Source organism: Mugil cephalus, chromosome 7 (genome assembly GCF_022458985.1).
Source record: "Mugil cephalus isolate CIBA_MC_2020 chromosome 7, CIBA_Mcephalus_1.1, whole genome shotgun sequence".
Taxonomy (NCBI): domain Eukaryota; kingdom Metazoa; phylum Chordata; class Actinopteri; order Mugiliformes; family Mugilidae; genus Mugil; species Mugil cephalus.
The window spans coordinates 7,395,197-7,413,433 of NC_061776.1; the positions used below are offsets into that span (position 1 = coordinate 7,395,197).

At 41.2% G+C, this 18,237-nt stretch overlaps 3 protein-coding genes across 5 annotated transcripts in view; 2 read left to right on the top strand and 1 right to left on the bottom strand.

Moving 5' to 3' along the window:
- Positions 1 to 26: 26 nt before the first annotated feature.
- LOC125010527 (MICOS complex subunit MIC26-like) lies at positions 27 to 1,075 on the bottom strand. The gene has a single exon (XM_047589209.1). It carries the CDS (start codon positions 1,018 to 1,020, stop codon positions 403 to 405), a length of 618 nt encoding a protein of 205 aa, XP_047445165.1. The 5' UTR covers positions 1,021 to 1,075; the 3' UTR covers positions 27 to 402.
- A 588-nt stretch (positions 1,076 to 1,663) lies between these two features.
- Positions 1,664 to 4,060, top strand: dnaaf6 (dynein axonemal assembly factor 6). The gene is made up of 6 exons (XM_047590065.1): positions 1,664 to 2,017; positions 2,216 to 2,282; positions 2,370 to 2,475; positions 2,740 to 2,836; positions 3,605 to 3,690; positions 3,783 to 4,060. The coding sequence occupies exons 1-6, from the start codon at positions 1,922 to 1,924 to the stop codon at positions 3,910 to 3,912; spliced, it is 582 nt and encodes a 193-aa protein (XP_047446021.1). The 5' UTR covers positions 1,664 to 1,921; the 3' UTR covers positions 3,913 to 4,060.
- Positions 4,061 to 6,238: 2,178 nt separating this feature from the next.
- pip4p1a (phosphatidylinositol-4,5-bisphosphate 4-phosphatase 1a) overlaps positions 6,239 to 18,237 on the top strand; it is a 48,240-nt gene continuing 36,241 nt past the window's right edge. The window contains exons 1-4 of one of the 3 annotated variants that reach the window (XM_047588724.1): positions 6,239 to 6,467; positions 8,094 to 8,287; positions 14,002 to 14,108; positions 16,573 to 16,678. In XM_047588724.1, the coding sequence (XP_047444680.1) occupies positions 6,341 to 6,467; positions 8,094 to 8,287; positions 14,002 to 14,108; positions 16,573 to 16,678 (534 nt within the window). In that variant the 5' untranslated portion in view covers positions 6,239 to 6,340. The remainder of the gene's footprint in view (positions 6,468 to 8,093; positions 8,288 to 14,001; positions 14,109 to 16,572; positions 16,679 to 18,237) is intronic. The other 2 variants (XM_047588725.1, XM_047588726.1) reach the window with 2 other exon arrangements.

The following is an 18,237-nucleotide window of genomic DNA, read 5'->3' on the forward strand; positions in this document are numbered from 1 at the left end:
AAAAAACAAATAGTTTTCTGAATGAGGTTGTGACTAAGTTCTCATGAATTAATTTTTATTTTGAGCACGTTTCCATCCGGCTGATGTGCACTAAACTTAATTTACATGTGACTCAAGACACAGAATTAAGCAGTAAAACTTGATTTTATTGCAAGACTACATTAATATACATTCAAATCGAAAGCAGAAGTGAATCACTGACGATGCAAACCCGCTCCCACCCCCTCCCCCCATGCCCGGCCTGAGTTACGTGTGAAGCATAGTGCAAAGAGTGGGCATGGAAAAGTCACACAGATCACGGAGAGGCTGTTAAGTTAAATTATCAATCTACAGTACCCAGGTGAAAGCTGATGAATACTTTGTTATTATTGCTCAAGTTGTTGCAGGGTGACACTGAGGTCGTCACGGTTTAGTTTCCGGTTTAGTTTCCGAGCCGGGTCCCTTCTCAGCTTTGCTCCCCGGGTTCAGCATCTTCTCCAGGGCCGCGTAGCTCTGCACGGCGGTGTCGTACACGGAGTCTCCGGTTGACTTCGCGATGTCCGCAGCCTTCTCCGGGTAGTACATGGAGGTGCTGAGGGTCATCAGGCCCGCCGGGTAGACGAGCTTCTTAAACCTGGAGCCTCTAGCCAGAAATAGTCCCACTACTCCGGTGAAGCCGATGACTCCCGCCCGGGGGTAGAAGTCCTTCGGGGGACTCTTCAAGTAGGCGTACGCGTCGTTCCCAAACTGGACGACACTTTGAACTTTGGGTTTAATTTTGTCGTATGTGTCCTGACACCAAGCGGCGTACGGCTCCACCGACTTCCGGAGGGTGGCGACACTGTCCTCCAGCTGACCCGCTTCAGGCTCCACGCGCCGGGACGCGTTGTGCAGAGGAGGAGGAGCGGTGTACAGGGACAGGTCGTCCAGGTTTAACGGGGCCGTGGCCTCTTTTTCCCCGTCACCAGTGGCGGCAGAGACGGTAACAGGCAGTAAAGTGAGCGCTCCCGGCATGGCACCGCTTCCCCTCACCTTCAACATGATCCCTCTCGGCCATGCGCACTCACTACGGACTTAGTACGGAGTCCGCCGAGGGACAAAAGTCGCGACGCCGCCTTGTGGCCGGAAAACGCAGGAATTCTGTAGTTTTTTTTTTTATTTATTATTAATTTATTATTACTGTCAAAGGCACGTATCTAGATACAATTTTTTTTACAAGTGTTATAAAATAAGCGAATTAAAATAAGTGAAAACACATGTGCAAAAATAGTCGCACAGTTGAACAAATAAAATAAATAAAGACTTGAAAGAGCTGTATACACGGTGCACACGCCACTTCATTAGGTATACTAGTAACCTACTAACTACTACTACTACTAACACAAATGCATTCTAATATAATCTAAAGAAGACTAAATACATTAGTTACCCCCTTTAAACTGACCAAACCTTATTCCGCGGGCGCTGTAGCCTGATTATTATATTATATTATATTATATTATATTATATTATACCTACCTGCCTGCCTGCCTGCCTGTCTGTCTATTGTATTTTTTTTCCTTCTTTCAAGGACATTTATCCATTATTATTCCTCCAAAACACGAGTACACGAATGTTAATTAATTAATTCATTTACGTGCAAATATACGTAATAAATAATAATAATATTTTTTTTTTTCTCATTCTGATTCAGCCGCACGTTTGTTGATTTGCTCGACGCACACGTTTGACGTCACTGGTTGCCATGGCAGACCGAGAGCCTGGTCGTCTCCTTGGAAACGGGAAGCGTCAACAGAAATTAGAAGTGTAGTTTCTTAGTTATTGTTTACGTACTTTCTCTCTTATACCTGCTGCAGTTTTAGTGTGGTAGTAATAGGTAGCATTTGGAAGGAAGTTCCAAAAAAAATAAAAGAAAGAAAAAAGAGTAGATTTAGTTTTCTGAATGGAGTGTCTTGGAGTATCATCTTTCCAGAACCTAAAGGCTCTTTCTGACCTGTTATCAACTCAGCAGGAGAAGGAGGAGGATGAAGACTGTGGAGTAAGACTTGCACACACTCATATGCACACAATTTTATATAGTCATATATATAGTCCCTTTATCTTTGAACATAAAGCCTAATAATTTGTTTCTGCAGGTTTGTGTTTGCTTCACAGTGACTGCAGAATCAGTCTGAACTACAGAATAAATAAGTTAGAATAAAGTTTTTTTGTAATTTCGACAATAACATTTCAACAGAATGTGACTGCATGCGCACGGTTGGGTCCAGGACACATTGGCCCCTCAGCCAAACAGGATAAAACGGGTAATGCTTTATAATTCTCCACCATAATTCTTCAGAATGATAAAAATACAACTGTATGAACTCATTTTGCATTATGTGTTTGTTTAGCGTCCACTGTCTACACAAAGAAGAACAGCAAAGATATCTGGAGTGAGGAAGAGGTGGCCGAGGGCTCCCATTACGATGACCTGACTGACCCACGGCCTCAACCTGAGTAAGACTGTAGGGAAGAAACAAACATGTACAAAATGATAAAGAGTTTAATGAGGCTAAAACACATCCTGTGCTTATTTGAGCAAAACATTGAACCCAGCATTGCCTCATGATGAGATTATTTATGACAAATACTTGTCATACAAACCATGCAGCGCTACTGCGGTTTGTTTTGGTGGTTCTCATGTGATGTCCAGTGATTTTAATGAGCTCATATTTGTCTTTATTGATGTGTTTTTGTGTTATTTATAACTTCTTTGTGCAGGTATGAAATAATCCTGAAGCAGAGTGTAGGTACCGAGGATCTGTTCTTGGGCTTAAGCAGAAAGGACCCGTCCTCAATGTGCTGTGAAGCCATGCTGGTAACCTTTTTATATTACGCTAAATGCACAAATAAAATAAACAAGAATGTGATCAGGGAATGTTTTTTGACATATTTCTGACAAAATCAGGTGTTTGCAGAAAATGTATTTCAGGAACTAGATAGTTTTAGTCTCAGGAATCATCTGTCCAACAGTATGAGGAGCACACATTAATGATAATGATTAAGTGTGAACATTTACAAAATTGGATCAAACTTAAATCAAGAAAACTGCAAATCAAAACCAGAAAGATAATTTCAGTACTTCTCAGCCTATGATTCACATATAACACCGATATGATGTTGGAAAACCAACCACCTCCTGCTGAGGTTGTTCAGTGCAGATGTAGCTGTGGGGATGAAGCTCTCGGCAAACCGCATCCTTTTGCATGTTATTTGTCTGCATCAGATACTGGAGGGAGGAGACTGAAACATGGGTTGAGTGGGTGGCAATGGTCATGTGCTATTGTCAGGGCTTTTCACTTTATGGCAGAGTTAACTAAAGTTAGAGGTTGGGAGCGGGGAGGCCGATCATTTTGGGGCATGCATGGGTGATTTTAAGTTGTCTGTTTCCATTGGTGTTAGGGAGCATTGTGAAGAAACAGGTGGCACAGTGCCTGCTTCAGATAAGTGACTTTATCAAAATCCTCCAATTACACCTGGAGCAAAAATGACTCTACAAAGTAAAAATTTGGAGCTTGTTTCCTTTCTGAATTAAAGATGAAAATGTGCACAATAATACAGAATCACACTTTTTCCCCGCTCTTAGGTGAAAATCAAACTACCAGACACGAAAGCAACAGATGTGATCCTGGATGTCAAAGAAAAGTTCCTTGATCTACGGACGCCTAATTAGTGAGCTGCTTTGGAAACGTTCTCTTCACATCCTCCCCTGTCATATGAGACACATCCCTGACTCTTTAACCCGTCTTTCCTCACCTCTGCAGCAAACTGGGTCTCCATCTCCCCCATCCCGTCCACAGTCAGGAGGGAAAGGCCCAGTTCTTCAGCGAGAGGGAGGAACTGGAGGTGACTCTGCTCATGAAGCGGCCTATGGACTTTATCAACATGCAGTAAGAAAGAAGAAGAGCTAAAGAGAGGAAGTTAACGCTAAACCTTGTTTTTTTTGGTTGAAAACAAACACATATATATTTGTATTGATGTTACATGCGTTCATGTGCTCCAGCAGATGTTATTACAGTATTAAAATATGCATTTCTAATAATATCTGGCTTGTTTTCTGGATTATCACTGGATATTTATAAATTTCCAGTAGTATACAGTTAATACCCTCCTTTTTTAGGAGGCGATATCATCACAGGATGCACTGATACACATACTGTATGGATACACTATTTACATTTGTTGAAGTGTGCAGATGGCAAAGTCACTATGAGTCTTCTGGAAAATAATTAAACATATGTAATCATTTAAAGGACGGTTTAATGACTCTCCGTTTAAGCTTACACACACTGAGGGCCAAAAGGCGAAGTGTGTGAACACTGATTATTTTATAAATCCTTATGGAAGCAGTACCTTTCCATAATTGTGTGCGCTCACTGTACTGTTTGATCGACCCAAAAGAAATGTTTTCATCCTCAGAGCTTAGGAATAATCAATATAAATAATTATTTTTCTTTCTCAGTTGTTGGTCACTATTTACAGGTGTGCTGTTATTTGCTTTGCCTGAAAGGGATCTTAATAAATAAAGAACTGAAAATACAATACACTTCATTAGGTCCACAGGTGAACACAAATGCATTCTAATATAACAGTCCTGCACTAAATCCTCCTTCATGGTTGTTATAATCTTCAGATTGTGTTGAAACATCGTCAGAAAGGTGGATGATCATTTTGCAGGACGTTGTTTATGGTGCTTTTTAATCAGACTCAGTTTACCACTAAAGTTGAAAACAGTGCTTTAAACGCCAGTATAGTTTCACTAAAGGATTCTTGATTCTAAATGACCAAAAGGTAGTTTACAACATAAATATTTGAGTAATTAGTTACTTCCCAGCACTGGTTAAAGGTGAAATAAACAGTAGACGAATAGATGTGCTGTCTCATTATTCCCATGTAATTTCTCGTGCGTGTTCTGGGGCACGAGTGGAGCCAATCCAGTTCAATCCAACTTTATTTATAAAGCACTTAAAAACAACCACAGGTACTAAAGCGCTGTACAGAAGAATAAATAAAAGACAAAACAACTTGCACAAGGCATAAATACAAGATGAATTAAAAAGACTTAAAACATAAGTAAATGTAGCTCTACAATAAGACAAAACAATAAAATAATAATAAAACAAAATGCCCCATAAGTTTTGCTGAAACAATAAGGTCAAAGAGATGTTTTTCAAAGTGATCCACACATTTAACCCTAAACATCTGTATATGCAAAGGCTGAAAAGAGACATTTTGTGGAGATCTCAGGGAAACAGTGACTCACTTATTTTGGTTATGGGAGCTTACAAAATGTCTCTGGATTAGACTTCCACGTTATATTATGGATCACGTGTATTCTAGTTTTGTTTTATGTCGGAAAAATCTATTAATTGGATAAGAAGAGATAAGAAAAGCATATATGAAAAGGATATAGACGGAAGAATAAAGTATAAATTCGCAGTTTGATGTGAATCGTTGTGTTATGTGATTTTTATTTTGACCAAAATTTTATATTCATCAATCCAAATGTTAACCTCTTAACATTCCAGCCTTTTTTGCAAGAAAAAAGCCTATTTAGGACATATCCAGAGTAAACTGAATGCTGTTTATGAACATTTTAGAGCTCATGCATGGTCTCGGTCTCTTTTGAAAGCCAAGACTCTGAAGTTTCTATCATAGAAGTCACAATCACTCTAAGTGGTTTTGTTCTGGAGTAATCAAAGTTGGCACACAGTTAAAAAAAACAAAAAACAAGTTGTTGGGTTCGCCTGGATTTTTTTGTTTCGAAAAAAAATGGTTGAATCCTACACTGACTTTTATCAATGACATCAGAAGAAAATGAAATGTGGCATTCAGCATTTACTCAAACACAACTCGTGTGTCTGACAACCAAAAGCAATTCAAACCTATGATTTATTTTGCCATCGTCATGTTAATCCAAAAGGTGTGGATGACTAAGAACCTTTTACAGAAACATTTTCATGTAATAATTTGCTTTTCTCTATTGCACTTTCTGTTGTTACAGACACCCTGAGGTGTGTTTGTTTTGTTTTTTTGTACGTTTTGCAAGTATTATTCTTTGTTGTGATACTGTCTCAAAATCTGTGGATCATCCTCTGGTTGTGCCAGAGTACCACACCCCCGGGCATCGTTACCGCAGCAGCAGCAGGAGGAGAAGGAGGAGGAGGAGGAGGAGGAGGAAGAGGAGGAGAGAAGAGGTGGTGGCGGCGGCGGCGGCGGCGGCGTGGTGGCGATCACGTGACGCATTTCCGACACAACAACAGCACCGTGTCCGTCTGCAATCTCCCTCCCCTCCTCATCCACCTCACGCCTCGCTCTCGGTATGGCGGACGGCGAGAGGTCCCCGCTACTCTCGGACCAGGGAGATGCTGCTCTCGGCAGCGGGAACGGCGGCTTGTCCCCCGGTGCGGCGACCTACAGTGTACCGAACAAACCCAACAAACCGGAGGGTGAGTGAGCACCCAATCCACGGTGCTGCCCCTTTTAGCTCGGCGCTAGCTACCCAGAGCTAGCATGCTAGGCTAGCTCTGACAGTGACAAATAGCCGCCCTATTCTGTCTCTGTTCGTTTAGTTGTACTGTAAACGGAGAGAGTGTTAACCGGTGTAAAATACGTTCTAAGGATAAAATATTTAGTTTTGTGTTGATGACACGAACCAGGAAGGGAGTATTGAGGTTGTGCTAATTGGGTAACATAGCAACCGTCACATTAGCTTGGAGGCTAGCTCTAGCTAGCACCGGCAAACCTACCCGCAAAGATCCTGGTTTGCAGCCCGGTTTGATCTCCTCCCTCCTCCACCTCCATCTCCATCTTCTCCATCTTCTTGCGGAGTTGTGTGTTTCTGACCTGCGGAGCTCCACAAAATACATCGGTTGTTGTTGTAGTGGTGTCATCAACCTGCCAAGTCTTCATGGCCTCCTGCAGTGATCCGCTCCTGCCTGGATGAACAATGCTCCGACCTGCCTGCGATTCCTCTAATATTCCTCAGATTGTCATGTATCATCCTCTGATACTTTATGTTTACTTTAATCAGATGTTTGTATCAAGACAGATTTCCTCTTTTTTTCTACGTGCCTCCATAGGAACTGGATCTGGTTCAAAGTTTCTTCCTGTTAAAAGGGAGTTTCTTCTCCTTTATTCTTCCTCTGGAGGTTTCAGGTTGGATTTTGTAAAGCGTCTTGAGACAATTCGTGTTGTTATTGACGCTGTATAGAATAAAATGTAATAGTACTGATTATTATTATTATTTAACTACATTTAAGTTGTGGCTACAGACCTGAATTGGTGCATGTATCATAGTTTCCACTATTCGATAATCCCAACTTAAATAGTCTTGAATACAAGCATATTTTGCATTGTAAGTCTTAAATCCTTACGTCCACTTATTACTGCTTCATATGCAGTTTGACCCCCTCTGGCCGCGGCCTGTTTGGTTTCTGTTCCTCATCAGTGCAGCCCACTGAAAGTAATTCTGATTTTCCTAATTTTTCATACTTTGTGTAGGTCTTAAATTTAACTCGTCTTAAATTTCACTTGTTCAAAGCTGCAGAAACTTAATTTATTTATGCATTTGATGGGAGCCGGCTGCACTCACAAACTAGATAACATCCAAGAAACACAAGATTGGACTGGGAGCCATTATGGGATGCTGCAAGAGAGAGAGATGCGACCAATGAGCGTTTAAATAGAACGTGCATTAGTAGAAAGTAGCTCTTTATTTTGAGCTACAACAAGTTGCTGTTATAAAAAAAACACCTTGTTTAGATTGTTTTTTATAGATGCCCTATTTATTGTTTGATTTAACTTTTAACTATGTGAAAACTACTACAGACTCTCACTTGTTGAAACTAACCCTGCTCAGCATTCCTGGAGTGTTTTTCTTCTAAAGCTCCTTTCAGTTGAACTCGAGACCAAATCTTATTATCCTGTTTATGGTGAGCGGTTACTTGTCATGGGAATTGAGTATTTTTCCAATCCACTGCGCAGCTCGGTGTTCCTTCAACAATTCCTCATTTGTCGCTCTTTACTACTTTTGTGTTCATTGCCTTCCTTGTCTCCCTTCCTTCCTTGTCCAGGCTTCCCTCCGTTCCCCAGCCCCTCTCAGCCTTCGGTGCTCCTGGGGGAGGACCCGCCGCCCTACTCCCCGCTCACCTCCCCGGAGAGCGGCAGTGCCCCTGTTATTAGCTGCAGGGTGTGTCAGAGCCTGATCTCAGTGGAGGGCAAGATCCACCAGCACGTGGTGAAGTGTGGGGTTTGCAACGAAGCAACGGTAGGTTGAAAAAAAAAAAAAAATCAAGCAAGTTACAATGTGCACAGCCTGCTTTTATTCACATGAACACACACTCGACCAGTATATTTTAGTAAAGGGCTCTTCCAAAAACATAATTTTGTACTCAACTTATTCAAGCTGTGCTCGAAATTCATCTTTCTGGATGCGGCCGTTGTCCCAGTTTACATGCAATGGAGAAAGTTGAATAATTGACTGGAACATGTCCTCCTCCTCCACACTAGGTGGCGGTGTGTCTCTTTTCAGCGGGTTTATACGACCCTCTTTCCAGTTGACCTGTTACGTCAAATAGTAAAGAGTCGTTCATGAGGCAGACCAGCATTTCAAACAACAACAAGATGGATAATAGTTCAGCTTTTTAAATCTCGTACATAATGTGTGCGCTACTTGTGGTGCAGATAAGATGGCGCTATCCCTCAATTGGTTCTTCTACCGGCTCTGTTTACCTTCTTCTTCATGTCCTGGAATGTTTTTGTTCCAGGGTCATACGCCTTCACAGCGGTTGTGGAGCATGCGCACACGCATTGTCCAGTTAAAGTCTGATTAAGGTGTATACGTCCCAGAGAAAATCGATTTCCAATCACATTATCTGGGTGTCTTAATCGTATAAGGAGAACTTTAGTCAGAGTAACATGTTTACATGTATTTAAGTTGTCCAGTTAAAGTTGGATTAGTTGGATTTCATGTACATATAAACATACTGACTGACTTTTTGTGGTATCTACCTACATGGCTAATGCTTAAATTAGTATTCGTGATTTTAGATTTTGAAATACGTGCCTCAGAGGGCTGTGATGCACAGTGTCCGGCCATAAATGACCATCTGTGGCAGCTTTTTAGCCAATTCAGCTTGTAGAATTGCAGACGAAACAGATGACATAATGAATTACTCATATAAACTTAGTGAACCAGTGCACAAGACAAGAAAAGGAAGTGACAAAAGTCCACTAAACCACACATCTATCTATCTTATCTATCCTATCTATCCTATTGCTATGAAGAGAGAAACAGAATGTGCCACCTAGCTTTTGACTCTAGTCTTTGTGGTGTGTTCAAGTGCAACCTTTTGGTCCAGACACAGACGACTTGATTTGAAATCACAGTCACTCTCATCGCTTTTTTTTTTTTTTAATGTCTGTTTATTGTGTCTGCACCTTTGTACGTCCGCCTCTACCTCAGTATAATAGTTAAATGTAATTTAAGCAATTATGTATCCAAATCTGCAAAGTCACTAAAGCTTAATCAAGTGTAAAGGGGTAAAAGGTCTAAAATTACCTCTAAGATGTAGTGAAGTTGAAGTTAAAAGTAGCACATAATCGGAGATAATATCGGTAGATTTGAGTAAGACACAGTGAACTTATTCTGTGTGAATGCGTCACATGAAATAGAAACGAGGGGCGCAATTTCTTAATCACATTATGTCCCCACTTAAAACTAATTCAGGGGGAATTTTGAGTCACACTTATTTAGCCTTTCTATTTATAAAGTAGCACAAAGTTAATGCCAGTTCTACTTCTTCTTTTTCTTCTTCTTCGAGTAGAAGTCAGCAAACCAGCAAGTTGTTGCTCCACAGCCTCTGTTAAGTTTACGTCCTCTTCCCCATGAGATCAGGTCGGGTGTTAGATTCAGTATACCCTGATCTGACACAGTCATCGTAATAATATCCTGTAGTATGTGTTGCACTTCAGATTAGAGAGGAATATCTGTGAAGACTCTCGCTCTGAGCCCAGCAGCTTTACTATCATATCTTCAGTCATCTGTTTTGAGTAAAAATGCTCTATTTACATTGTTTTTATTAGTCTAAGCCATTGCGTAATCATTTTAACCAACCCTGCATTAATTGACAGTAAATATAGTAATAATATATAGTAAATAATATATATGAGTAAATGTAAATGCATATAAACAATATTAAAAGTTGTTTGTCTGCCACAAATTTTCCCGAAAAAGAGTCGGTTTGTAGCAATGACACAGCTGCTTTGATCCATAGTTGTCCTATTTTATGTCAAAGAAGTCAATTATTTATCAAACATCTATCAGTTTCTGTTATAAAATGAGCTGAATAAAAGCAACACTCATCAGTGTAATGCAACACAATTCAGTAAATCAAATTGTAGTCCGCAAAATGCCTCGGATCAATCTATGAAGTATTTTTTTCATTATAATAACATTATAATGACAACTCATAATGTTAGTTTTCACTCCCCATAGTTACCGCCGTCTCTTTTAGTGCAGACATAAACTCCACTCCCACATGTATTGTTTGATAAATTCATAATGGCACCGGAAACACACAGGACTCCATCTGATCTGGTTAGTCGAGAGTTTAATGATGCATCGGAGAGAGCCGTCAGCAAGACGGACACACCGGATGTTCTCTTCATACCAGACGAAGGCTCGCTTAAATGAAGACTGCCTCTCTGTGTGAACTCCGATGACAGATTTTCTCTTGCAGTAATTTGTGACAGGGAGAGAAGATACAAAGTAGGCCACACAAATAATACATAAACCTGGTTGTACGATAAATACAAGTCTTTGAGAAATAATTTTATGAGTTGATTGGACACGAGGAAGATCAGATCCACTAAGCAACGATGATTGGTATGAGTTTATTGTTCTTATCTTTGCTCATATTAAAAGCTATGCAGTTGGAGATTTAAGTTTAGAGTTCATGTTATTAAGCTATAGCTTTGGCAAATCAGTTTAGGATATCTGCTTCATGCAGAAACTACATAAGTAGTTTAGATCATTTCATCTGTAATTCAATATATAACACTTTCAGAGGGTCAGATGTTTACGTACACTCAGTTGACTGTTCTTTTAAAGAGCTGCAGAAAATGTTATCATGGCTTTAGGAGCTTCTGATTGGCTTATTGGCATCACTGTATGTATTTAAAACCTTTTTTATTTGACATCACGGGAAAAATCTGAGGAAAGCAGCCAAAAACTAAGGACCCAACCATGAAGCATGGGGGTGGCAGCATCATGTTGTGGAGCTGCTTTGCTGCAGGAATCATTGGCGACTTTAAGAAAATGGATGGCGTCATAAAGGAAGATTATGCGGATACACCAAAGCAACATCTCAAGACATGAACCGGGATTTAAAGCTGTGTGCAAAGGTTTTTCCAAATCCACTAAAAAAGCATACATCAAATAAACCAGAAAGTTGAGTCCTGCCCTCAAGTCAATACGAGGGATTTCCTGTTGTTCTTGTTCCAAAACCAGGAGCGTTTATCCCTCAGGTCGGTTCGTTAATTCTGGTGTGAACACGGAGAGGAAAGTCTCGGCCTGATTTCAGTTGCTCCCCGATACAACCGACGTCTAATTATGCAACCAAGTAGTTTACAGAGTGCTTATTTGGCAGAGACGTCTGACTGCAGCACGGCCCTTCTCATCATGTATACATAATTGTTTTCTACTTGTAGCCTAGATGATTAATCAAACTGAACATGTTGTTCATATATAGAACATTGGTGCGCGAGCCAAAGAACACCAGCGCCCACACTCGCCGCAGATGCTTTGTTACCGATTTGACGATTGCCTGATTTCCAGAAAGTTATTTTACCTGCAAAATTAGCACACGATCACCAAAACCTTTGGCAAGAACGTAGCGTTGAAGGTGTGTCAGAGCTTTGTCTTGATTCCAGCATGAACACAAACCAAACCAAGGTTAAGAATAAGAATACTTTACCAATAGACACTTACAAACACTTTACTATTATAGACATTTGACTTTGAATACAGCAGTGATCGTAATTGAACCGAGACAGAAAGTTTACTAGGTACAGTGGGGGAAATAAGTATTTGATCCCCTGCTGAATTTGTAAGTTTGCCCACTTCCATAGAAATGATCAGACTCTGGTTTTTATGGTTGTTTACTGGTTATGGGTATAGACAGAATATCAGTCGAAAATGCATAAAAAACACACAATCTAAAAGTTATAAATTGTTATGTATTTTATTAAGGGAAATAAGTATTTGATCCCCAAGCACAACACAAGTCAGTACTTTGTAGAGAAACCTTTGTTGGCAAGCACAGCGATGAGACGTTTCTTGTAGTTGGTCACCAGGTTTGCACACAGCGCAGGAGGGATTTTGGCCCATTCATCTTTACAGACAGTCTCTAAATCCTTCAAGTTTCTTGGCTGCCTCTTGGAAACTCGGAGCTTCAGCTCCCTCCACAGGTTTTCGATCGGGTTAAGGTCTGGAGACTGACTAGGCCACTCCATGACCTTAATATGCTTCTTCTTGAGCCACTCCTTTGTTGTCCTGGCAGTATGTTTTGGGTCATTGTCATGTTGGAAAACCCACCCACGAGGCATCTTCAGTGTTCTTGCTGAGGAAAGAAGGTTTTTGTCCAAGATGTTACAGTACATGGCTGCATTCATTGGCCCCATAATGCGGTGAAGTTGCCCTGTACCCTTTGCTGAAAAACAGCCCCAAAACATGATGTTTCCACCTCCATGCTTAACCGTGGGTATGGTGTTCTTTGGGTCATACTCTAGTTTTTTCATCCTCCAAACACGGCGGGTCGAGTTAATGCCAAATAGCTCAACTTTGGTTTCGTCAGACCACAGCACTTTCTCCCAAGCCTTCTCTGAGTCATTTAGATGTTCACTGGCAAACTTAAGGCGGGCCTGTACATGTGCCTTCTTGAGCAGGGGGACCTTGCGGGCACTGCAAGAGTTAAATCCATAACGGCGCAGTGTGTTGCCAACTGTTTTCTTGGTGACGGAGGTCCCAACTGCTTCCAGATCATTAACAAGCTCCTGCCGTGTTGTTTTAGGCTGCTCCCTCACCTTTCTCATCATCATCCTCACTCCATGAGGCGAGATTTTGCGGGGAGCTCCAGACCGAGGACAGTTGATGGTCCTTTTATGGGTCTTCCACTTGCGAATAATGGCACCAATAGTTGTCACCTTCTCACCAAGCCTTTTGCTGATGGTTTTGTAACCTATACCAGCCTTGTGCAGGTCTACAATCTTGTCCCTGACATCTTTTGACAGCTCTTTGGTCTTGCCCATGGTGCTGTAGAAGTTGGAATGTAAGAAACTGATTCTTAGAGCAGGTGTGCTTTATATACATGACGAGTTAAGATCAGGAGTATTGGTAATTAGTTGACTGAGCACAGCTCCGTGCCACATGCGCACCAGCCAATCTGTAGGAGCCTGAATTCTAAGTGAATTGTTGGGGATCAAATACTTATTTCCCTTAATAAAATACATAACAATTTATAACTTTTAGATTGTGTGTTTTTTATGCATTTTCGATTGATATTCTGTCTATACCCGTAACCAGTAAACAACCATAAAAACCAGAGTCTGATCATTTCTATGGAAGTGGGCAAACTTACAAATTCAGCAGGGGATCAAATACTTATTTCCCCCACTGTATAAATGTAAGAAGTAGCGAGCTTAAACGTATGCGAACTTCTGACATCTTATTTATATGCACGATGTTCGACGTTTGAGCTCAAACCACCGCTACACAAGATGAATCACCACCAGTTTACTCGGCTTAAGATTTCCTTCCAGTCACTTCCTGTATCTCCTGGTGCACCTCGCTCCCTCATGTGGTATTGGTTAATTCTCGTCCATCAAGAATAATTGGCTTGTTATCCATCCTTATTCTAATCCGTTTGTTCTGCTGTCTCCTTATCTCCTCCCCCTGTGTGTTCCCCGTCTCCCCCCTTGCAGCCCATTAAGAATGCGCCGGCGGGGAAGAAGTACGTTCGCTGCCCCTGCAACTGTCTGCTCATCTGCAAAGTCACTTCTCAGAGGATCGCCTGTCCCCGACCATATTGGTGAGTAATTATTTGTGTCTGTGAATGTAGCGTGGCGCCTTTCCGAGGAGGCAAGAAGTGGAGCGGAGGAAACGAGGTGCGATGGGAACAGCATCGCCCTCAATTAAGGCGATGCTCCCAGCACGGGTTCGCGCGCGGCGCTCAGCGAGCCGGAAAAGGAAGCAGCAGCCTCATTAGAAAACGGACGCGTCGCGGGTTTCACTTGAACATTGCATGGGTATTGTGTGTGTGGGTGATACACTCACATGTGTTACCCGTTAATTTGGCCCATATGTTATGCAGGGTTAGAGGATTATGTGGAGATGCTGCGTTACGTTCCTGCTCACCATCTAATGCCCACGCTTTACAAATGAATTCATATTATAATCTGGGTCTGGGCATGCAAGTCTTTTTTCAAAAACACACAAAAACATTTACTCTGACTAAAACGTTTGATAAGTTCCATTAAATGTCTCCATATGCTTTACATCGATCGGCCTCTGCATGAGAACTATGAACCAGAGAAGAGAAAGTAGGCGTTTGTGGTTTTGTGTAAACAACAGAAATTTTGAGTTTCTAAACAAGAGATAAGAGCTTGTGTCAGAAAACAAGTAGGAAACCGGTCACTGGATCCGCGGTAGCTCTTCTCCGCTGAGACTTGGCGATACTCGTTGACCAGAGACTGTTGAACACTTCGTATTTAAAGCCCTGCGTCGTCGACAGATGCTTCATCATGTTGATGGTGTTGCCGCCTCTTGCTTGTTAAATTACGACGCTACATAAGCTGCATACGCTCTCACAGTCCCTCCTGGTGAAGTGAATCCACACTCTGTCTCCCCTTGTTGCCACGTGATGTGAATGATGTGCTTCAAGGTAAAGATTCTTCTTCTTCTCTCATTATGTGGTGGTTGGCAAACAACTTTTAGATGCATTACTGCCACCACCTGGACCGGGAGGTAAAGATTCAGCACGAAAAGCATCGATAAGGATGAAGGCTAATGATATCGATGACTTGAACCAGTTGAAACGTCCTCAACATGGTTCATCAGACCAGACCAGACCAGACCAGACCACCTTCTTCCATTGCCCTGTGGCTCACTTCTGACGTCCACTATAGGAGCTTTTCTCATGGGTCGGCATGGACAACCTGACTGGTCTGCAGCTACACAACCCCATACCAATCAATCAGATCCTGTGTGCATCACCACAGTTCCTTCCTTGGTCCACTTCTGATAGATCCTGACAGCTCCAGACCGGGAATACCCTACAAGAGCTGCCGTTTTGGAGATGCTCTGACCCAATCTTCTAGCCGTCACAAGTTGTCAACAACTTGTCTCTCAAATCCTTCCACTTGCCCATATTTTTTTTTCCTGCTACTAACCTCAACTCTGAGGTCAAAATGTTTACTTTCCGCCCCAAAAAATTTCCCCACCCACTGACAAGTGATGTGTTGACGAAGCAATCAGTGTTATTCACTTGACCGGTGACTGTTTACGAAGTTTCACCTCGACTTCTGACAGGCAATTAGCTGAGCAAAAAAAAATCCACAGAACATATTTCATAGTATGGGTGTTTTTTTTTTTTTTCACGTTAGACTGATGTCAGTCACGGAAAATGCACAGCGTTGGCAGCTCCTCTGAACGTCACGCTGCTGCAGCCGAGCGTAATTGGCAAGAGAGATAAGATTCTTTGTTTACGCCCAAGGCATAAAATGTGCAAGAGGAACCTTTTTAGCCAGCTTTTAGTTTTTTTTTTTTCTCCTCCAAATTTCGAAATCCATGCTGCTATGTAAATATGTGTAATTTTGAACTGAACATCACAAAACCTTTTGTGAGGAGGATCTGAAGCTCGTAACTCATCTGTCACTTTAAATGCAGATCATCAGGCTCAAGGCGAAAGGATTTACCTGTTTAGACACTCGGTGGTTAATGCAGTTAAAGGCAAGACATTACTTCATGCCTTATATAAGAGATTATGCTCTCAAAAATTCATTTGCGCTCTAACCTCGTGTTAAAGTGCTGCATCTGAACAGTTTGTATCAGAGAGGTGCTGATGCAGGAAAACTTTTTTGAGTCAAAAGTTTGTTGATAACTTAAACCGGAGTTTACACGTCTACTTGATAAAATATTGCCAATGCACCGTCCTCACAGGCAACTTTTCCCCGCGTTGAGTTTCTCTCGGGGGTTTCCCTCCAGTATCGCTGTTTTGCATTCAAACCAGACACGCCGACTGAAGTAGACGCGTCTCCGTGCCTTGATTCTGAGCCGCTCCCGCCGCCTGTTGAAAAGCAGAGTACGTGGTAATGAGAGGACTCGCTGCCGATGGTTTCCATAACGAAAAGAACCGCAGTCAGCCTTTGGGACCTCTCTGCTCTCAACATCAGCCCTGATTAGCATGCACTTACACTGAATAATATCTGGAGCCGTTTGTGGTGGTGAATGCTGACTTGGTGTGTCCGTCTCTCTGTCTGTCTGTCTCCTTCCAGTAAGAGGATAATAAATCTGGGTCCAGTCCATCCTGGTCCGGCCAGTCCTGAACCCCAGCCAGCTGGAGCTCGCGTCTCCTGTGGACACTGCAGCAACACCTTCCTGGTACCAGCTCACTCTTCTTCTATTAACATTTAATCAGAATGAATGAAATAACAAATCCTTTTAGGATTTACTAGAAACGGTTTTATGTTTTTGTTGGACATTTAACCTCCTGAGACCCTGCGTCCTCATACGGGGACGTTAGATTTTAGGTTAGTTGCAGCTTATTCTGCTTCATTTACACCTGTCGTCCTCATAAGGAGACACTTTTTTCTGCCATATCCTGGTAGCGAAGGATCAACACACTTGTTTATTAATGCTTATTAACTTTTCTAGTTTGATATGTACTCGTTTGAGGACGTTGGGATTTCATTGTTTCCAATTCTGCTTTTGCATTAAAATAAACAGTATTCTTGTGTTCACATTTTAGGTAATCCCAAATACCTGAAGATCTTAATTTAATTTTAAAGAAATTAAGATGCGTTTCAAACAAATGCTTGGGTTTCAGGAGGTTAAAGGAACATTTCAACATTTTCAGCCATTTATTTATTTATCATTGGTCCCACTAACAGCTGATTATTTATTTGATCTATTTGCCCCATAATACAAAGACAATAATGTAGAAGAAAAACAAAAAAGAACCTATATGCAAAAACAAAACAAAACAAAAAAACATAAACGAAGCCAAAGAGGTTTAAAAAAACAAAAAAACAAAAAAAGGCTTATTCAAGATACCTCCACCAAAAAAATTAAATACTCCAAAAAAAAAAGGATCAACAAAGGTAAAGGCCTCAATATAATTCAAAAACTAGGTGTAAAATTAAGAGAGAGTGTGGGTAAAATGAATATGCGTAAAGGGAGGCGAGGCTCTTGTGATTCTTAGTGAATTAACAATGACTTCAGTCTGGACTTGGTTAATGAAGTGGATGTTTTTGCGAAATGAAAACATGAATTTCAAAGTAACGAACCTCTGTAAGTAAAAGAAAATTGACTTTGTGAGGGACGGCAGAAATGAGGATGGAGTTTAACGGCGCGTCTCGTGTTGTAAGAATGAATAGTTTGGAATGATAAGTTTATAAAGCAGATGTGGAGAGTAAATGTATTTATAAACAAAAAAGCAGGACTAGTGTATTAATGTCATAATTTTTTTTAGATAGAGACAGTTGGTTAGCAGAGGTGGCACAAATTTTTTTGTGTGATGACTAATTTATTCACGTTAGTTGCGTGTGTATAAATGTGGATAAATTAAACTAATATAGTGTATAAAGGGCATCCTGGGGTATAAAACCACTTAGTTTTCTAATATATTCAGTATAATTCATCACTGTTATTGACGAGCTTAATGCGCTTTGTCCACGACAACCTCTCATCAGTCAAAAGAATTTGCTGGATGAAACCTGAATTATCTCGTTTCCTCCAATTGAAAACTTGGCACTGGATATTTCAGCTTAGTATAAAGATTTGAAACGAGTGCACAAACCTACGCTGGCTCTGTCCCAAGGTAACACAAAACCATTTTCTTAAACTCTCGGTTGACAAATTATGACGCTCTGTACGAAAATAAAACTTCCCAAAGTCTCAATTCAAAGTCTGCACAAGGCGAAATAATGGGAAATAACCAG